Source organism: Oncorhynchus mykiss, chromosome 3 (assembly GCF_013265735.2).
Source record: "Oncorhynchus mykiss isolate Arlee chromosome 3, USDA_OmykA_1.1, whole genome shotgun sequence".
Taxonomy (NCBI): Eukaryota; Metazoa; Chordata; class Actinopteri; order Salmoniformes; family Salmonidae; genus Oncorhynchus; species Oncorhynchus mykiss.
Genome location: NC_048567.1, coordinates 26,242,749 through 26,255,511, shown reverse-complemented (window position 1 = coordinate 26,255,511; position 12,763 = coordinate 26,242,749). Strand labels below are relative to the sequence as shown.

General features: G+C 42.3%; 1 protein-coding gene across 3 annotated transcripts in view; it reads left to right on the top strand.

Moving 5' to 3' along the window:
- The first annotated feature begins 2,561 nt into the window (after positions 1–2,561).
- Positions 2,562–12,763, top strand: part of LOC110515948 (diacylglycerol kinase beta) — a 64,029-nt gene continuing 53,827 nt past the window's right edge. For 2 of the 3 annotated variants that reach the window (XM_036973426.1, XM_036973408.1), the window contains exons 1-2: positions 2,732–3,146; positions 7,981–8,106. In XM_036973426.1, coding sequence (XP_036829321.1) covers positions 8,037–8,106 — 70 coding nt within the window. In that variant the 5' untranslated portion in view covers positions 2,732–3,146; positions 7,981–8,036. Of the gene's footprint in view, positions 2,682–2,731; positions 3,147–7,980; positions 8,107–12,763 lie in introns of those variants that run through there. The other variant, XM_036973415.1, reaches the window with a different exon arrangement.

The following is a 12,763-nucleotide window of genomic DNA, read 5'->3' as shown; positions in this document are numbered from 1 at the left end:
TTCCCATGCTTGTTCAATGAACCATAAACAATTAATGAACATGCACCTGTGGACCGGTCGTTAAGACACTAACAGCTTACAGATGGTAGGCAATTATGGTCACAGTTATGAAAATGTAGGACACTAAAGAAGCCTTTCTACTGACTATGAAAAACACCAAAATAAAGATGCCTGGGGTCCCTGCTCATCTGCGTGAACGTGCCTTAGGCATGCTGCAAGGAGGCATGAGGACTGCAGATGTGACCAGGGCAATAAATTGCAATGTCTGTACTGTGAGACACCTAAGACAGGGCTACAGGGAGACAGCACGAACAGCTGATCATCCTCACAGTGGCAGACCACGTGTAAGAACACCTGCACAGGATCGGTCCATCCAAACATCACACCTGCGGGACAGGTACAGGATGGCAACAACAACTGCCCAAGTTACACCAGGAACGCACAATCCCTCCATCAGTGCTCAGACTGTCCGCAATAGGCTGAGGGAGGCTGGACTGAGGGCTTGTAGGCCTATTGTACGGCAAGTCCTCACCAGACATCACTGGCAACAACGTCGCCTATGGGCACAAAGCCACCGTCGCTGGACCAGACAGGACTGGCAAAAAGTACTCTTCACTGACGAGTCGCGGTTTTGTCTCACCAGAGGTGATGGTCGGATTCGCGTTTATCGCCGAAGGAATGAGCGTTACACCGAGGCCTGTACTCTGGAGCGAGATCAATTTGGGGGTGGAGGGTCTGAGCTTGGACTGAGCTTGTTGTCATTGCAGGCAATCTCAATGCTGTGCGTTACAGCGAAGACATCCTCCTCCCTCATGTGGTACCCTTCTTGCAGACTCATCCTGACATGACCCTCCAGCATGACAATGCCATCAGCCGTACTGCTCGTTCTCTGAATGATTTCCTGCAAGACAGTAATGTCAGGGTTCTGCTATGGCCAGCGTAGAGCCCGGATCTCAATCCCATTGAGCACGTCTCGGACCTGTTGGATCGGAAGGTGAGGGCTAGGGCCATTCCCCCCAGAAATGTCTGGAACTTGCTGGTGCTTTGGTGGAAGAGTGGGGTAACATCCCACAGCAAGAACTGGCAAATCTGGTGCAGTCCATGAGGAGGAGATGCACTGCAGTACTTAATGCAGCTGGTGGCCACACCAGATTCTGACTGTGACTTTTGATTTTGACCCCCTCTTTGTTTCCTGGACACATTATTTAATTTCTGTAAGTCACATGTCTGGAACTTGTTCAGTTTATGTCTCAGTTGTCGAATCTTATTATGTTCATACAAATATTTACACATGTTAAGTTTGCTGAAAATATATGCAGTTGATAGTGAGAGAACATTTATTTTTTTGCTGAGTTTATATACACTAATTGCACAGTCATGAGTTAGCACTGACATACCCTGTAAATCCATATTCAATTTGAAACCTCGAGTGGAATATGACAAGTACATGTTCTTTATTGCTGATAAAATGTGATAAACAACTGCTGGGGACTGGTGTGTTCTCTACGTCAATGTGATGCGTATTCTCCCAACCACCGACTGTCACATGGGAGAAAATGTCAATACCTAGATTGGAGCCAGGCCCACTGGCAAACAACACAAATACCCTTGGCCTCGGTCGGCTAAAGACTGAGAGAGAGCCTGTAGGTGTTTCTGAAAACATAAACGGTATTGGCAGATTTGGCACATTGGTCAATGATTTCGCCTCTATTTTCACTCATCGTTTCAGGGATCTGATATTAAATTCAATACACTGCGACCTTAGTGTCAAATGAGACAGCCATTATTTGGAAGGTTGTGTGAAAGGTGTGGGGGCGATATATAGCTGACTACGTGTAATCCGGGACTGTTAAATGAATTGGTGGGTATTAGCTTTGGTCCAAATAGCAGAGTAGACTGCTGGGAGGCACAGTGTGTTTTGTCCGACATGTTCTCTCTTTTGTAAGGCTGGTATATAACAGCAGCAAGTTGTTCATTTTGTATGAGTAGAAATAATATCGCTGCTTTTCTGCAATAGCCATTATTGTATTCATATGTTGTGTGCTACCTTGGTGAACATGTGTCGTCAAACTATAATATATTGTAGCCCTCCAGTCTTTTCCCTTTGCATTTCAGCTACAGCCATAGAAAACATGTACCGTATTTGAAGTATCTAAAATGTCAAGGGCCCTGCCTATCCTTTTTCCTATTGATTCTGAATGTAATTGGCCTTGGGCTGCTGTTAAATAGCCCTCCACAGCTGCAGCACCACAGTGATGAGAGAATATTACTCCTGATTCATGTCTGTTGAACACAACACCCCCTCCCCTAGACCCCCGGCCCCTGCCCCTTTCACATCCCATCAGTTCAATCAAGAGGTATTCCCACAGGTCGCCGCGGTTACCACCTGCCTGCTGAATGCTAATGGCGACACGCGCCACGGCAACGGGAGAGAGAGACCGGAAGAAAGAAAGTGAGGGAGAGGGAAAGTGTGAGAGAGCGAGAGAGAGAGTGGGAGAGAGAGTGAGGATGAGCGAGAGGGAGGGAGAGAGAGAGAGAGAGGGAGAGATTGAGAGAGGGGTAGAGAGAGAGAGAGAGAGAGAGAGAGGTAGAGAGCGGGAGCGGGAGCTCAGGACATCAGCCTCACCAGGGAATAGGGGAACAGAAAGAGGAGGAGAAGAGGGATAAGGGTGACGTAAGCAGTGAGTATGAGAACTGATTATCATTGCGGACAAGCGGTAGATCGTTCTGTGCTTTTTATCACTCTCGCCCGCTCTCTCTCACACACACACACACACACACACACACTCACACACACTCCCCCTTTTTCTATTGGAGTTTCTATCCTCTAGCACTGACTGCTTCTAAACAAACACACACTTACACACACAAACACAGCCACACACGGATAATCTTACACACACAGCAGAGAGGGGGGGTCTAACACACACACACACACACACACACACACACACGATCTGATGACAAACCCTCTACGCTCTCCTCCAGTACATTCAGCAGGGATGTGAGTGAGGGTGTGTATTTGTATGTGAGCGTGTGAGAAAGACCAAGATGCGTGTGTGTGAGAGTGTGTAAGCGTCATCTGTTAAACATCTGTCTGGAAGACTACTCCCTGCTCCCGGCAGTTTGCCTTGGCTATCCAGCAGGTGAGCATCATCTTGATACTGCATTCTATTGTTTGTTCGTTCATTGACTGTATGCGAGTGTGTATATAGTGTGTGTGTGTGTGTGTGTGTGTGTAATGTAGTGGGTGTATTTGTTCATGTATAGTGTCAGCTACTCTCTAGTTGTATCGCTGGTGTCTCTTGCAGTAGAATCCTCTACCGGGGGTGGTATTACCAATGAATTCATTGATAGATACAGAGATTAAGAGAGAGGAGGACAGCAACAGTGTTTGATAACCTACTGTTGCACCACTGGAAATGAATCAAGCCTATCAGTATCACAGTGCTGCTACGATAGATACTGTACACTGCTCGTGGAATTAGACTCGCAGCATTGAGAAATGTGCTAAAGTGTTGAAATACTGCTGTCCTAATGTCGTTGCAGTTCTATGGACATTATGATGAGGATATGTGCATTATACTGTATGTATACCAATGGAGGCTGGTGGGAGGAGCTATAGGAGGACGGGCTCATTGTAATGGAATGGAATGGACTAAATGGAAGGGAGTCAAACGTGGTTTCCATATGTTTTATGTGTTTGATACTGTTCCATTTATTCCATTCCAGCCATTACGTTGAGCCCGTCCTCCTATAGCTCCTCCCACCAGCCTCCACTGATGTAAACGGATTATAAACAATAGAGAATGAGAATCATTTTGAGAATTTTTATTTTCTGTGTATCTAACACTCATAGGGAATGGATTGTAAATGTGAATTACAAGACAAATATAACAACTAGTATTTATGATAGCAATAAGTATAAGTCCTAGAGAGGGATTGCAGAGTTGCGATATGTATTTGTCACACAAGCAATAGATTGAAGATTATGGGAGGGAGTACAATGCCTATAGCGATTCGATTGACTACTGTGATTTTTCGCAGTCTAAATGGCATAATAATGCATACATGGCACCACATTATGGTCTATTTAGTCACAGATGCTGAATGTATTTCAGAGATATACAGTATATTCTTCTTCAGTCATCTGTCTATACTGTTCAATTGCATCGATAATGTATATAGAGTGCATTCGGAAAGTATTCAGACCCCTTTACTTTTTCCACATTTTGTTACACTACTGCCTTATTCTAAAATTGATTAAATCGTTGTTTCCCCTCATCAATCTACACACAATAACCCATAATGACAAAGCTAAAATATATTTTAGGACATTTTTTCACATTTATAATAAAAATAATTTAAAAAAATCACAGTATTCAGACCCTTTACTCAGTACTTTGTTGAAGCAAAGCTATCATTCGCTATCATCCAGAAGGCGAGGTCAGTACAGGTGCGTCAAAGCTGGGACCGAGAGACTGAAAAACAGATTGTATCTCAAGGCCATCAGACTGTTAAACAGCCATCACTAGCACAGAGAGGCTGCTGCCTACAGGCATAGACTAGAAATCACTGGCCACTTTAATGTTTATCTACTGTATCTGGCATTACTCATCTCATATGTATATACGGTATTCTGTACTATTCTACGGCATCTTATTCACTTAACAATGTTTACATATCTTGCATTACTCATCTCATATGTATATACTGTTTTCTATACTATTCTACTGTATCTTAGTCCGTTCCGTTCCACTCTGACATCGCTCGTCCATATGTACATAGTCTTAATTCATTTCTACTTGGATTTGTGTTTATTGGGTATATGTTGTGAAATTGATTAGATATTACTTGTTAAATATTAGTGCACTGTCGGAGCTAGAAGCACAAGCATTTCGCTACACCAGCAATGACATCTGCTAATCACTTGTATGTGACCAATCAAATTGGATTTGATTTGATTTGAAGCACCTAGCCTCAAGTCTAATTGGTTATGACACTACAAGCTTAGTACACCTGTATTTGGGGAGTTTCTCCCATTTTTCTCTGCAGATCCTCTCAAGCCTTGTCAGGTTAGATGGGGAGCGTCGCAGCACAGCTATTTTCAGGTCTCTCCAGAGATGTTAGATCGGGTTCAAATCCGGGCTCTGGCTGGGCCACTCAAGGACATTCAGAGACTTGTCCCGAAGCCACTCATCTTGGCTCTGTGCTTAGAGTTATTGTCCTGTTGGAAGGTGAACCTTTGCTCCAGTCTGAGGTCCTGAGAGCTCTGGAGCAGGTTTTCATTAAGGATCGCTCTTCACTTTGCTCCGTCCATCTTTCCCTCGATGCTGACTAGTCTCCCAGTCCCTGCCGCTGAAAAACATCCCCACTGCATGATGCTGCCACCACCATGCTTCACGTAGAGACGGTGCCAGGTTTCTTCCAGATGTGACACTTAACAAGATTTTAATCTTGGTTTCATCAGACCAGAGAATCTTATTTCTCATGGTCTGAGAGTTCTTTAGGTGCCTTTTTGCAAACTCCAAGCAGGATGTCATGTGTGCCTTTTACTGAGGAGTGGCTTCCATCTGGCCACTCTACCATAAAGACCTGATTTGTGCAATGCTGGAGAGATTATTGACCTTCTGGAAGGTTCTCCCATCTCCACAGAGGAACTCTGGAGCTCTGTCAAAGTTACCATCGGGTTCTTGGTCACCTCTCTGACCAAGGTCCTTCTCCCCTCATTGCTCAGTTTGGCCGGGCGGCCAGCTCTAGGAAGAGTCTTCGTTCCAAACTTCTTCCTTTTAAGAAATGATGGAGGCTACTGTGTTCTTGGGGACCTTCAATGCTGCAGACAATTCTTGGTACCCTTTCCCAGATCTGTGCCTCGACACAATCTTGTCTCTGAGCTCTACGGACAATTCCTTCAACCTCATGGCTTGGTTTTTGCTCTGACAAGCACTGTTAACTGCGGGACCTTTATATAGACAGGTATGTGCCTTTCCAAGTCATGTCCAATCCATTGAATTTACCACAGGTGGACTCCAATCAAGTTATGGAAACATCTCAAGGATGATCAATGGAAACAGGATGCAGCTGAGCTTTATTTCGAGTCTCATAGCAAAAGGTCGGAATACTGATGTAAATAAGGTAAAAAAAAGATATGCCTTGTTTATCATAAAAACCTGTTTTAATTTTGTCATCATGTGGTATTGCGTATAGATTGATGAGAAAAAGAATAATTTACTCATTTTAGAATAAGTTTGTAACGTAATAAAATGTGGAAAAAGGGAAGGGTTCTGAAAACTTTCCGAATGCACCGTACGTGTCCATGCATATTTAAGTGTCTCAGGGGTTCCTTAAGGTTAGACATGTGCATTTACTATGGGTATAGGTATAGTATAGTATGGGACATCCACATACAAACTATGCCCGTGCACAGATACACAAATATGTGCAGACACACACATGCACGCACACACGCATGCACTCATACTAGAACACACACGGATGATTCCATGCCAGCTCTTTCATTAGGAAATTGTTGTGAACTGAGGTGGTAAAGTACTGTTACATGCACTTGTTGCTGTGAGGTATTATAATTGGTCAGAGGGAATTGGGTCAAAAAGGAAGGAAGCTGGCTCTGAGACTAACACAGGTGCATTAAGAGAGCAGGGGGGAGTGGAATATTCAGCTTCAGTAGTCCACAGAACACAATACTCTGGGCTATATACTGTAGCAACCGACTACTCCAAAACACTCATGCACACACACACACACTCACACATTATTTATTTACCTTTACATGAATGTGTAATGCTTTTTGAACCCTTCTCAGTAGTTACAGTAGTTACAATGCAGAACGGATTAAGTTTACAGTAAGCATATCCTGTTTTTTGTCAACCCATTGAGTGTGTGTGTGTGTGTGTGTGTGTGTGTGTGTTTTGGCGGGGGGGGGGGGGGGGGGGGGGGGGCTCTACAGCAAGGGAAAAGTGGCATAACATCCCCTCTTTTCTGACACTGTCCAATCTTCTGTCACCATGGCATTGTCCATAATCAGTGATGCCAGCTGTCTGTCCCCTGGCAGCCGGCCCATCATTCTGTTGTTGTCAACAGGACACGCAGCAGTCCTGGACAATCATAACTTAAACTCTTACATGTCCCTTATACTGTCTGTCATAAATGCTTCTTTACACATAAACTAAATGCTGTCTTAGGTACAGCTGTAGGATCTTAATTTGAGCCAGTTTGCTAAAGCAGGCAACAGGAAATGTGAATTATTATGTGGATTATAATTAATGGACATTTTTGTAGGGGTTGATATATTTCTTGTAAGGGAAAACAAAGTCTGAAATTTCAGCATTTTTAAACCTCACATACACTACATGTTTTAAATGTCCTGCATTGATGGAAAGTTCTCCTGCAACAGGGTGATCAAATTAAGATCCTACATCTGTAAGTAATAAATATGTCAAATAATGCAGTGAGTTGGTGAGTTCATGTTGGACATTGACATGCCAGTTAGCAAATTACTAGCTATAGCTATAGCACATAGTGCTGGATAGGACAAGATAGCATTAGCTTGGCTGTCAGCCATACTACGATTAATGTACTTGTCTAATGTAATACTTATGGTAGCATGAAAAATGCATTGATTAGGGGATTCAGTAATTACTGTATTATGAATCAAACAAGTCCCTAGCCTCAGTCTCTAATTGACTGACAGACTGACTGATATACTTTTTGGTTACAGATGGACATAAGCATTTCTTGGTTTCTCCTAAACTATACTATACTATACTATACTATATTGTACTATACTATAGCAATGTAATGATGTGAGGATAAATATACAATAAATGTATGCAATTTTATGACCAGTGATGATGGAATGAATGTCAGAACCCAAACCAAATATCTTTCTGTTAACAGCCTGCCACAAAAGACTAACAACTTAACAAAAGGCCTAACAACTTTTTCTATGTTCTGTTCCAGAGAGTGGACTGTGGTCTGATAGTTTGGGGATGTGAGGGAGAAGAGGACTCATCACAATGACCAACCAGGACAAGTGGGTCACTCTGACCCCAGCTGAATTCTCCCTTCTGCAGGAGTACGCTCAATGTAAGTCTGTGTCTCTGACAGTGGGTGTGAGTGTGTGAGCGTGTGAGCGTGTGTGTGTGTGTGTGTGTGTGTGTGTGTGTGTGTGTGTGTGTGTGTGTGTGTGTGTGTGTGTGTGTGTGTGTGTGTGTGTGTGTGTGTGTGTGTGTGTGTGTGTGTGTGTGTGTGTGTGTGTGCGCGCGTGTGTGTGGGTGGGTGCACGTGTACACCGTCACTTTACGCTCGCAATCAAGTTTAAACTTCATTGAAAATTGAATCTAGTCAGGTATAAAATGTGACACTGGATTCGTAAACTACTGTAGATCCCATCTCAGGAGTATGTCCTGATCCACCTCACACAGAGAGAGATTTTACCTACTGCTTGACTACGGCAGGATAACAGAGCCCAGTTACTGTAATGGTGACTGCATAAGAGCAGAGCAGAGAATGTCTCCATGCACTGGCACTGTGTTATGAAACCCAGCTTAATCCAACTTGATTTGGTGTAGAGCTCAAACAGTACAAAACCCCCTCTTTCTCTGATGACTTGGAATCATCCATATGTCTGTAATCTGTTATTGGAGCCCCTTGCTGATTTTGCAGAAAAACCAGCTCAAGCAGTACATCTGTTTGGTGCTCTGGTGCTGTTTATGATAAAACATGATCAATCATAACACAAAAGCATCCCCTGCAGGCCAAAGAGAGTTATGAACGTCTTGAAGTTATTTTCAAGAACGCCACTGCAAGTATTCAGGTTTTCGTAAATGAACAATTTGACTGTGCATGTTTTGAGATAGATGGTTTTTCTTGCCTTCAGTGGGAATAGTGAGATATACTGAAACGTTTCTTGCATTGGTTGTTTCCAGGAAAACAATTAGGTTTATTGTCATTATTATTTTCTATATTTATTATATTTTGGTTTTAAAATGTGTTTTTCGGAAAAGGAAGGATTCTCAAAAGACTTACATCTCCACAACAATAAGAACTTCATCCCAGCGTGTCACGCCCTGACCATAGAGAGCCCTTGTTTCTCTATGGTGTAGTAGGTCAGGGCGTGACTGGGGGTATTCTAGTTTATTATTTCTATGGGGTGTACTAGTTTATTTTTCTATGTTGGTGATTTGTATGATTCCCAATTAGAGGCAGCTGGTAATCGTTGTCTCTAATTGGGGATCATATTTAGGTAACATTTTTCCCACCTGTGTTTGTGGGATATTATTTTGTGTTTTGTGCATGTGCACCGCGTAGTCACGGTTCGTTGTTCGTTTATTTGATTTATTGTTTTGTTTTTGCTAAGTTTCACTTTATAATAAATATGTGGAACTCTAAATCCGCTGCGCCTTGGTCCGTCTCTCCTCACGTACGTGACACGGTGTGTTAGAGAAGACTAAAACAACAGAGCTAATTTGAGCAGCAATAAGGACCCTAAATCTATATAGCATCTTAACTGGAGGTTATTTTATTAGATATTCACAGACGTCTGTCCAAATCTAAATAATGAATGTTTTTTGCTTGAGATCTCTTCTGCAGGCAAAGCGTTTCACTTGGCCATGACATCTCTCTCGTTAATTGCTCTACGCGTCTTGACAACATTGTTCCGCTGACTGTAAGCAGCTCTCCAGCATATCTTTACTGTCTCTGATTGGGATTGATTTTTCTTCTTCTGCAATGCTTACCAGGGGCGCAACTTTGGTTTTAGAAGTGTGTGTGTGTGTGGGGGGGGGGGGGGGGGGGGACGACATAAGATCAGTGTAATTACCTGCATCATTTCCGATCTTTCCAATTTTTTTGTAAATATTTTCCATAAATGTATATATATATTTACAAAAAAAGTATATGGGGATTGGAAATGATGCAGACAATTACATTGATGGAAACTACAATCTATCTGCAATATTAAAGCTGATCTACCACCTAAAAAAAAATCCAGCTCCACTATAATGTCGAAAGTCTGAGAAGAGACAGGGTACAGGAACGGGGGGAAATGAGAAAGGGTGAGGGAAAGTGTGTGATAGAGAGATTTGGATAATCGTGTTTCAAATTGGCTCACAGCTAGTCATTATGCTCCCTGTGCAGTGAAAGGTTATAAAATATCCCATTCTCCGAGGTGCAACAATGGACCTTCTGCTGTTTCCACCTCTTCCTCCCTCCTTTTCAGTCCCTCCAGCTCACTTTAGCCCCCTCTCTTCTCATTAAAAGGTGAAATGAGCTCTATTGCACACTTTCCTCACTTCACATACTGCATGAGCACCAATACTCTACAGTCTACTTCACTGCAGTTATGATTTCATAATCAGAGACGATTATTAGAATGGATTTTTTTGCTCAGTGACATTGCGGTGTGTATTTTTCCAGGTGTTGTGTAAAAGAACATTGATGTGACATGTATTTTGGCCTAAAGTAACCTACGCTGGTCACCATAGCAGCACGCGCTCCAGCAGGTATATCTCTCTGGTCACCCCCAAAGCCAATTCCTCCGTTGGCCGCCTCTCCTTCCAGTTTTCTGCTGCCAATGACTGGAACGAACTACAAAAATCTCTGAAACTGGAAACACTTATCTTCCTCACTAGCTTTAAGCACCAGCTGTCAGAGCAGCTCCCAGATTACTGCACCTGTACATAGCCCATCTATAATTTAGCCCAAACAACTACCGCTTCGACTACTGTATTTATTTATTTATTTTGCTCATTTGCACCCCATTATTTATATTTCTACTTTGCACATTCTTCCACTGCAAATCTACCATTCCAGTGTTTTACTTGCTATATTGTATTTACTTCGCCACCATGGCCTTTTTTTGTTGCCTTTACCTCCCTTATCTCACCTCATTTGCTCACATTGTATATCGACTTATTTTTCTACTGTATTATTGACTGTATGTTTGTTTAACTCCATGTGTAACTCTGTGTTGTTGTATGTGTCAAACTGCTTTGCTTTATCTTGGCCAGGTCGCAATTGTAAATGAGAACTTGTTCTCAACTAGCCCACCTGGTTAAATAAAGGTGAAATAAATAAATAAAAAATAAATGTCCTTTTAAGTGTTAGCATTAGGATGACAACTTGACAGTTTTTTGACCATGTAGAGGAGTGATAAGAAAGTTAATACTTTATAACTTATTTTTGGTGGGTTTATCACACAGGCACCCAGGCACCCAGGCACACGTTTCATGGTTTCACGTGGTCATCCTTCCAAATCTAGTCTTGTTGCTCCAGAAGCTACAATGAATGAAATTAATTCATGAATTACATTTTATTTTCGTGTCCAATCGCCAATTGGCAACCCATCCCTTAATGGATTAATTCACACATAAACAAACATTACAGTAATTCACTGTGGTAATTAAATGTTAATTCTTCGTCTGGCGTTCTCCGTATGCGCATCACATAAAGAATGAAAGAAAAACTGAAAAAAGTACATTAATAAATAATAGTAAATAAGGTAATCCAAACAATAATTATATCCATAGAGCAGTAAAATAATATACAATAATATACAATAATACATACATACATACATACATACTTACATACATACACACTGCATATATGCCTACACACATACACACATACACACATACATACAGTTGAAGTCGGAAGTTTACATACACCTCAGCCAAATACATTTAAACTCAGTTTTTCACAATTCCTGACATTTAATCCTAGTAAAAATTCCCTGTCTCAGGTCAGTTAGGATCACCACTTTATTTTAAGAATGAGAAATGTCAGAACAATAGTAGAGAGAATGTTTTATTTCAGCTTTTATTTCTTTCATCACATTCCCAGTGGGTCAGAAGTTTACATACGCTCAATTAGTATTTGGTAGCATTGCCTTTAAATTGTTTCACTTGGGTCAAACGTTTTGGGTAGCCTTCCACAAGCTTCCCACAATAAGTTGGGTGAATTTTGAACCATTTCTCCTGACAGAGCTGGTGTAACTGAGTCAGGTTTGTAGGCCACCTTGCTCACACACGCTTTTTCAGTTCTGCCCACAAAGTTTCTATAGGGTTGAGGTCAGGGCTTTGTGATGGCCACTCCAATACCTTGACTTTGCTGTCTTTAAGCCATTTTGCCACAACTTTGGAAGTATGCTTGGGGTCATTCTCCATTTGGAAGACCCGTTTGCGACCAAGCTTTAACTTCCTGACTGATGTCTTGAGATGTTACTTCAATATATCAACATAATATTCCTCCCCCATGATACCATCTATTTTGTGAAGTGCACCAGTCCCTCCTGCAGCAAAGCACCCCCACAACATGATGCTGCCACCCCCCGTGCTTCACGGTTGGGATGGTGTTCTTCGGCTTGCAAGCCTCACCCTTTTTCCTCCAAGCATAACGAAGGTCATTATGGCCAAACAGTTCTATTTTCTGTTTCATCAGACCAGAGGACATTTCTCCAAAAAGTACAATGTTTGTCCTCATGTGCAGTTGCAAACCGTAGTCTGGCTTTTTTATGGCGGTTTTGGAGCAGCGGCTTCTTCCTTGCTGAGCGGCCTTTCAGGTTATGCCGATATAGGACTTGTTTTACTGTGGATATAGATACTTTTGTACCTGTTTCCTCCAGCATCTTCACAAGGTCCTTTGCTGTTGTTCTGGGATTGATTTGCACTTTTCGCACCAAAGTACGTTCATCTCTAGGAGACAGAACGCGTCTCCTTCCTGAGCGGTATGACGGCTGCAT